The sequence below is a fragment of the Dipodomys ordii genome, unplaced genomic scaffold (assembly GCF_000151885.1).
Source record: "Dipodomys ordii isolate 6190 unplaced genomic scaffold, Dord_2.0 Scaffold104, whole genome shotgun sequence".
NCBI classification, from domain to species: domain Eukaryota; kingdom Metazoa; phylum Chordata; class Mammalia; order Rodentia; family Heteromyidae; genus Dipodomys; species Dipodomys ordii.
In genome coordinates, this window is record NW_012267320.1 from 3,484,422 (window position 1) to 3,493,704 (window position 9,283).

The following is a 9,283-nucleotide window of genomic DNA, read 5'->3' on the forward strand; positions in this document are numbered from 1 at the left end:
GTGGCTCAAGTGGTAGAGTGCTAGCCTTGAGCTGAAGAGCTGAGGGACAGCGCCCAGGCCCAGAGTTCAGACTCCATGACTGGACCCAAAAAAAACCCCAAAAAACAAAAAACAAACAAACCCCATGACCGATAAATAAAAAAGCCTGCCGCTGCCAACTACCCTTCCCTCCCCTTGCTAAATCACGTGCAGATGCCTTACTGCATCTAATGTCCCCAGGAACAAAGGTATTAGTGGGACTGGAGAACTTCAGAAGCCAGAGTGTGGAGAATGACCACCAAGCACAGCACTGCTCAACTCAGGACCGGAGGACAGCCAGCCATGCTCAGCCTGGTCCTACTTCTGACAATGTGTCTCATGTCCTGGCAGTTTTGCTAATTATCATGACTTTCCTTCTTAAAAATCCCATTTCCCACTTGAATAATCGTCCACTCTACTCAAGGATAAGGCTGCTAGGAGAAAATGATTGGCCAGTAGGGACTTCCTCAACATTTCTGCTTCATCCACCACAACACCTAGACAAGTCACTAATTGTTTTGTGTGTTTAGTTTATTTTTGTGCCAGTCCTTGGGCTTGAACTCAGAGCCTGGGCACTGTCCTTGAATGTTTTTCTGCTCAAGGCTAGCACTTTACCACTTGAGCCGCAGTGCTACTTCCAGCTTTTTTTTTTTTTTTGTAGTTAGTTCAAGAAGCTCATAAGCTTTTCTGCCCAGAGTTGCCTTCAAACCTCACTCCTCAGCCTCCAAAACAGCTAACAGGCATAGGACACTGGCACCCAACTTGTTTACCTTTTTTTTGTACAGATTAAAAAAAAAAAAAAACATTGTTGCTGGGTACCAGTGGCTCACACCTGTAATCCTAGCTACTCAGGAGGCTGAGATCTGAGAACCACGGCTTAACGCCGGCCAGGCAGGAAAGTCTGTGAGTCCCTTATCTCCAATAAACCACCAGAAAACTGGAAGTGGCGCTGTGGCTCAAGTGGTAGAGCACTTGCCTTGAGCTGAAGAGCCGAGGGACAGCGCCCAGGCCCAGAGTTCAGGCCCCAAGACCATCACCCCCCAAAAAATAATTGTCCCATCTGAAGTATTGATTCCCAATCAGGTGTTATGTGATCATAGTCAATGCTGTCACACTCCTGGTACTTGACACCATTTTGGAATTTAAACACATAAAAAGTAGACAAAAGACCACAACAAAACTTCAACATTCATCACACAACTCAACAGAGGCATAAGCTTATATACCCCATATCTTTCATTGAAGAGAACCTGGGAACCATAAAGGAATTTTTATACACAAGGTCTCTTACCATTCTGATAGTACTGAAACCAAAGCCCTGTGGTCCAGGCAGAAACAATCTCCCCCAGCTCAGCTCGAACACGTAAAGACACACTGGAACATCGAAGGAATCTGGCGTTGGTGAAGTTACACTGTGTCTCTGGGATCCTTGTGCAGTTCACGCCCACGGACTTCACTGTGACGTCATGCCAATGCTCGCTAGTGATGCTGAGAAGGACAACAGGATTTTAGTTCACACAACCTCTCTTCTTCCTCTAGAACAATGTCTCCAGAAGCTATTTTTCAAAATATCCACTATATCACTTCTTGGGCTTCTAGAAAAGACCAAGTAAAAATACTGCTTTATTGAAAACTGACTCACATAGCATAAAATCCACTTTTTTTTTTTTTTTGGCTGGTCCCGGGGCTTGAACTCAGGTCCTGGGCACTGTTCCTGAGCCTCTTTGTGCTTGAGGCTCTTCCATGTGAGCCAGGTGCCACTTGCAGCTTTTTCTGAGTGGTGTATTGGGTCTCACAGACTTTTCTGCCCAGGCTGGCTTCAAGCCATGATTTTCAGATCTCAGTTTCCTAAGTACCTAGGATTACAGGCGTGAGCCACCAGCACCTGGCTCAACTTTTTTAATTTTTTGTATCAGTGCTGGGGCTTGAACCCAGGGCCTCATGCTGCCACTTGACTCTGTTCCAGACTGATACTCTAGCACATCTCTACTTCTGGCTTTTTGCTGGTTAACTGGAGATAAGAGACTTTTAGCTTTGTCTGTCTGGGCTGGTTTCAAACCATGATTCGCAGATCTCAGTCTTCTGAGCAGCTAGAATTTCAGGCATGAGCCACCAGCACCCAGCTGCTTTGTAGGTTATATGCAAAAACATGCAACCATCATCATGAGACTGATTTTTACAAGATTTATCACTCCATGTGAAACCATGTGGCCTCTCCATTTTCCCTCCCAGGTAACCACTAATAGACTTCCTTATTGTGAGTGGACTCATACAATATGAATAGAATCAGAAGACAGAATTAGTGCCTGGTACCTTTCACTGATTGCTTGGGACAGGGCTAATCATGTTATAGCACATATCGGTTCTTCATTCCTTTGTTTGACCAAATATTTTCCATTGCAGTTGGCAACGGTGGTATAAAACTGTAATGGCATTGTGGAGGCTGAGCCAGAGGAGCTAAAATTTGAGACCAGCCTAGGCTACATCGTTAGACCCCTATCTTATGAAAGAAAGAAAAGGAGGGAGGGAAGAAAGTAGGGGAAGGGAAAGAAGGGGAAGGGAAAGGGAAGAGAAGGGAAGAAAGGAGAAGATAAAGAGTTCCATGGACTTTCTCTTGATTCTGAGTAGCTAGGATTACAGGCATGAGCCAGCTGTGCCTGGCAGAAAAACTAATTTCATTGTGTGTGTGTGTGTGTGTGTGTGTGTGTGTGTGAAAAACTAATTTCAGTGTGTGTGTGTGTGTGTGTGTGTGCTGGTCCTGAGGCTTGCACTCAGGGCCTGGGCACTGTCACTGAGCTTTTTATGTGCTCAAGGCTAGCACTCTACCACTTTAGCCACAGCTCCACTTCTGACTTTTTGGTAGTTGGAGATAAGAGTGTCATGGACTTTCCGTGATCCTCAGATCTTAGCCTCCTGACTAGCTGAGATTATAGTGATAGCCACTGGTCCCCAGCTAGAAAAATTAAATTTTTTCTTCCTGTCCTAGGGCCTGAACTTTGGGCCTGGGTGCTATTACTCAAGCGGGAAAGCACAACTGAAGTGAAAAAACTGTATGGGATAGTGCCCAGGGCCTGAATTCAAGCTCCAATACTGGGGCATGCGTGCACACATGCACATGCACACACAGAGACACACACCCACAAGATCTGACACGAGGCTGAGTCAGAGAGGCTTCAAGTCTTCCTTAGCTCACGCTCGGAGACATCCAACCCTAGCAGGCCTTTCAGAATGGGAAGTATCCGTGATGGGAACCGGAAGTGGGGCAGGGGGAAGTGTCTGTGATAGGAACCGGAACCCCGCGAAGGGCTTCCTCCTGAGAGATCACCCAAGCCCACACACAGAGCTCTGTGGCCCTCATGAGTACTGCACCCAGGCAGTGTGTCTAGAAACTACAGGGTCCTCATCGACGGCACCCCCAGCCTTGCTCTGAGGCACCATCTGCGTCGTGTTGAGACAGGGAGGCAGCTGCTGCAGTACAGGGCCCAGCTCCCCCGCACCTCTGTCACTCACGGGGCTCACGGTCTGCTCCAGGAGGGACCTGAGCAACAGGGACCTGTCCATCCTGTTAGGACACTTAGAAAATGTTAACTAAGTCTGCCCCTTTGACCCTGCAGCCCCTCTTGCAGAAATGTAAGAAAACGCTTACGTAGAGACCTCTGACAGTTGCCAGTTGTCAATATTTCATACGTGGGGGAAAGCTGCACAAATCGCATGCAACACTTCATATACTTAAACATACCATAAAAATGTTTAAACAGAGCTGGGTGCTGGTGGCTCAGCTCATGCCTGTAATCCTCAGCTCCTCAGGAGGCTGAGATCTGAGGATTGTGGTTCAAGGCTCGCTCAGGCAGGAAAGTATGGGACATCACCAATTAACCACCAGAAAACTGGAAGAGGCACTGTGGCTCAAAGTGACAGTGTTCTAGCCTTGAGCAAAAGAGCTTAGGGGCAGCACCCAGGCTCTGAGTTCAAGACCCACAACTGACAAAAAAAAGTTTAAACAGAACGTTGAGCAATGTTCATGCTTGTAATTCTAGCTATTCTGGAAGCTGAGGCTTGAGGATCAAAGTTCAAAACCAATCCAGCAGAAAAGTCCACAAGACTCTTAGCTCCAATTAACCAGAAAAAAAGCCAGAAGTACTAGTGTGGCTCAAGTGGCAGGGCACCAGCCTTGAATGAATCAGTCAAGCAAGAGTATAAGGCGGTAAATTCAAGCCCCACTATCAGCACAAAAACAAACAACAAATATGCACACAAATTAATTATGGGAAAAAGATGTTCACAAAATTAACTACAGTAAGTGAAAGAAGAAAAAGGAAGCAAGAATAACAGTGTAACCCCAGTTTTGTGCTCTTTGTACACACATATACACACATTTCAAACAAGTGCAGGCCTGTGGTGAAAGAAAAATTGAGAGAAAAACACGAAAATGAAAAAAGAATAATGATTTTTGAAGTGTAGAACAATAAATTATTTTAATATTCTTCTTGCTGCTTTTCTGGATTTTCCACAAAGAACATGTATTACTAGTAAAGTAAGAAAAACCAACAAAGGCACAAATGTCTGGAGAAGGCAGGGTGTGTCTGAGCATGAGCCTGGCAGCGGACCGGCGAGGCCCCGACCTCGAACCTTGCACCTGGACAACCGCAGCTCCAAGACAACTGAGAGGATTTGTTTTGTTTTGCAAAATCTCCAGAGATCTTCATCTTGGCTACTAATTTTAAAAAATAAAAATAAAAACTAAACACTGGGCCAAACAGCCTATCGGCTACTCTCTACAACCTGTAATTTAACTTTAATCTCAAGGAATGGTGATTCTTAAAAAGCAAAAGAAGCATCTTCAGAAGTTATACTGCTTTACCACAAAGAAACTGGATGGAAAGTTATACAATCCTTAAGATAAATAGAAAGTCCTCAACATATAAGAAAGGACGACAAAAGCATCCATCATCGAAGCTATAATTAAAAAAAAAAAGTCAGACAATTTTAGTTTTCAGTGACTTTTTTTTTTTTTGCCAGTCTTGGTGCTTGAACTCAGGGCCTGAGCTCTGTCCCTGATCATCTTTTGCTCAAGGCTAGCACTCTTAATACTTGAGCCACAGCACCACTTTCAGCTTTTTTTGTTTTTTGTCAGCTCTGGGACTTGAACTGTGGGCCTGGGTGCTGTCCCTCAGCTCGTCAGCTTAAGGCTAACGCTCTACCACTTGAGCCACAGCGCCACTTCCAGACTTTTCTGTTTATATGGTGCTGAGGAATCAAACCCAGGGCTTCATGCATGCGAGGCAAGCACTCTACCACTAAGCCACCTTCCCAGCCCCCACTTTCAGCTTTTTCTGAGTAGTTTATTGAAGATAGGAGTCTCAGGGACTTTCCTGACCAGACCAGCTTCCAACTGCAATCCTCAGATCTCCCCGTCCTGAGTAGCTAGGATTACAGGTGTCAGCCACTGGCACCCAGCTCTTCTTTTTTGTTTGTTTTTTTAAACAACCCAATGTCTGTGCCTGAAGAAATAGCTTAAAATTACTTTCCCAAAAGAAAACAAATCAAGTTAGTCTATGATAGGAAATTCTGTTAAAAGCTCTTTAACAAGATTTAGTAAGCTTGCCACAAGACTGTAATCCTAGCTACTGGAAAGCTGAGCCAGAAGCCTTGGGAAACAAATCAAGACTCCATATCCCACTTAACAACAACAAACTAGAAGTTTTTAATAATCAAAAAATGTGCTAGGTGCCAGTAGCTCCCACCTGTAATCCTAACTACTCAAGGAAGCTCAGACTGAGGATTGTGGTTCAAAGCCAGCACAGGCAAAAAAGTCTGCAAGAGTCTTATCTCTAACTAACCAACAAAAAGCAAGATGTGGAGCTGTGGATCAAGTGGGAGAATGCTAGCCTTGAGCTGATAAAGCTGAGGGACAGCACCCAGGCCTTAAGTTCAAGCTCCAAGTACCAGCGCACACACAAAAACTTATTTCCCTGTTCGAGACTAAAGAATGCTAGTCAAGAAATCCTCTGGGACTTCCTCTTACTGAAAGCTGAACGTTAGTTCTAGGAGATTGTGCCCAGAGTAGTGAGAGGAAGTTTTTTCTGCTTTGTTTTGTTTTGTGGATGCTGCTTGAAATTGTTTTTGTTTTTATAACAGAGACTGAGAAACTGCGTTTGCTGAGAAGACAAAAAACAAAAACAAAAAACTGCCAGGCGCTGGTGGCTCACAACTGTCATCCTAGCTATTCAGAAGGCTGAGATCTGAGGATTGAAGTTCAAAGCCAGCCTAGGTTGAAAAGTCCCTGAGACTCTTATCTCCAATTAACCCCCAGAAAACTGGAAGTGGTGCTGTGGCTCATGCGGTAGAGCGCCCAGGCCCTATGATCAACAGAAAACAAAAACTCCCCCTGCTTTTGCAGCTGCCTGCTTTGACTCTGCAGATGTCCAAAATGTGACTAAAATCTGGGTGAAAGCTTAGCCTCTCTGCTTCTCTTTCATATCAGGCGTTGTTCTCACCAGTCATCTTGTAGCCACATTGGAATCCAGGAAGAGAGGACTGATTAACTGTGTCTTGTGACAAAAATTGAAGCAGCAGCCTGGCTACCAGTGACTTTCTTCTTGTGACCAGGCCTGTCTGACCAATCCCAAGATGACGATCAACCAGACCCCGCCTGTGGCCAAGTATGCTCACTGATTATGCAAACATCTCTTCCCTAGCTACAAGTCTTCCTCTAGTCAAACCTAAAGCTCACATCTGACCTGAAGAGCTTAGTTCACCTCTGCTGGGGTAGTGCCAGGACTGGGTAAGAAATCCCCCTTCTCTGTCCTTCACCACTACTTAGGGAAAGCAGCCAGACTGGACATGTGAAACCTGTGCCTGAGAACCTGGGTATGGTTCGTTTTGTTTTGCAATGCTGGAGATCAAAGCGAGAGCTTCTCACAGGCGAGGCAAGTGCTCTACCACTGAGCTACAGCTCCAGTCCACCATCTTGAATAACGGATTGGTCCATGTAGGTAATTTATTATTATTGGAGTAACTGGTAGATGTAATTTACATTCACATTCACATATTGTTAGGATGGATTCATAAAACATGCATAAGACATCATCTGGAAACCCATTTCTATAACAAATCAACTGTCAAGAATATTCTTCCCACATTCTCTTCCTGTTCTTTACCATAAATTCCAAAGTTTACACAGTGGAAACTCCACTAGATTACCTAGGATGCCTTGTAATTATCTTTCCTAGAGATTGCCTAACAGCTCAACTATAGGTTAGCCTGTGCCTGTACATTCAATGTATAACCTGGAGTATAGAGATTTTACTGCATAAAGATGCAGACCTGCTTTTTCAATAGGGCTGAGCTAATTTCAATCATGCATCTATTCTATCAATCACATTCTCACGAGCTCTGAGGGTTATTTCTTTACATTCCGATAATCAAGAAGTGTAACAGGCCGGGCGCTGGTGGCTCACGCCTGTAATCCTAGCTACTCAGGAGGTTGAGATCTGAGGATTACGGTTCAAAGCCAGCCCGGGCAGGAAAGACCATGAGACTCCTATCTCCAATAAACCACCAGAAAACCGGAAGTGGCGCTGTAGCTCAAGTGGTAGAGCGCTCGCCTTGAGCTGAAGAGCTGAGGGACAGCGCCCAGGCCCAGAGTTCAAGCCCCACGACCGACAAAAAAAAAAAAGAAAAAGAAAAAAAAAAAAGAAGAAGTATAACAGGACTTGAACAATAATTTTACCTTAATCTTCAATTAACTTATTTAAATAAATAAATAAAACTAAGGACTTAAGATTTTTTCCCACTTTCTTTCTAGATGTGCTTATATCGTAAATCAATTGATAGCCAACAATAGAAAAGCTTGAAAAGGAAGCGAGAAAGAGAATAAAGGGACTGGAATAATTCAGTATTCAAACCAGAAAACTTTTGAGAAACTGAGAATTCATTGTAGCTAACTGACAAAATTTCTAATCAGGCTTTATTTGGCTTGTAAGGTTAAATAAGTGAGATTCTTTTTTTGAGACCAGGTCTTTCTATATGGCTGAGGAGCTCACAATCCTCCTGCTTCAGTCTCATTATGTGCTAGGATCATAGCTGCAGATAAGCATGCCCAGCTTTAAATCAGATTTTACCTGAACAAGACAAAGACAAAAAACTGCCTCTTATTCTTCCAAGACTGGAAATGAATGCTTATACTGAAAGAGTGAAGGAATAAGCTTTTACCCAGGCAAGAGATCCATGTGGTTAGAAAGAATGATTCTCTGATCATGTGTTAAACACCCAGATGAGCGGACAAAATCTCCATCCTACTGCAATCCTACTGAGAGGCAGTAACGAGAAGCCTCTAAGCTTCTCCAGGACTCCCCCACAACTCCCAGAAAGCTCACCAACAGAACAGCCCACTTACTATTTATACTGTACCCGGTAGACGACTGGTCTTGTGTCATTGTTTGCGGACGACCACTCCCAGCTCAGAACTTGCTCTTCGTTGTATAGGTGAATCTTTGGGTATTGAGGAGCAGCCAGCTGGGAAAAGGAGTCTAGAAAGGGATAGAAGATGGGAGGAAGGGAGGGAAGGAATGAAGGAAGAGAGAAAGGAAAGGAGGAAAGAGGGAAACCCGTATGAGAAAAAATAATTACAAAAAAGATTTCAAGGAACATGGTCGGAGTCACTCATGCGACTGAGGCCTTGTCAAAGTGCAGAAATGCTGTTGCCTGAGGGGGACGCTGGTGGCCCACGCCTGTAATCCTAGCTATTCAGGAGGCTGAGATCTGATGATCGCGGTTCAAAGCCAGTCTGGGCAGGAAAAGTCCATGAGACTCTTTATCTCTAATAAACCACCAGAAAACCAGAAGTAGTAGTTCTGTTGCTCAAGTGGTAGAGCGCTCGCCCTGAGGGACAGCGCCCAGGCCCAGAGAGTTTAAGGCCCATGACCGACAAAAAAAAAAAGAAAGAAAGAAATGCTGTTGCCTATTTTCCCAGGAATGGCCTCTCCCTGCCCGAGACTACAAGACGGCGACACTGACCCTGACAATGGAAGAAAAAGGTGGGCCTGAGCTGATGGATGCTGGGACACGCAGTCTGGCTGGACTCGGATACCAGGACGACCACTTGCAACTGGGTTTGATTTGGCCTCAGTTTCTTCTTTGAGAAATACAGGATGGATCAATAATACAACACCCCGTGGAGCTGCATTTGCCCTAGACTGAGTGGAAGTCCTAGGTGTGCACACACATGGACAAACACCCCAAATCAAGTTTGCCAAGCTGAAGG

At 44.7% G+C, this 9,283-nt stretch overlaps 1 protein-coding gene across 1 annotated transcript in view; it reads right to left on the minus strand.

Moving 5' to 3' along the window:
• The window catches only part of Ifngr2 (interferon gamma receptor 2 (interferon gamma transducer 1)), a gene marked incomplete at its 5' end in the record, with an annotated part of 18,876 nt that extends 10,305 nt beyond the window's left edge, over positions 1-8,571 (minus strand). The window contains 2 exons of the mRNA XM_013027433.1: positions 1,310-1,506; positions 8,417-8,571. Coding sequence (XP_012882887.1) covers positions 1,310-1,506; positions 8,417-8,571 — 352 coding nt within the window. The remainder of the gene's footprint in view (positions 1-1,309; positions 1,507-8,416) is intronic.
• Positions 8,572-9,283: the final 712 nt, after the last annotated feature.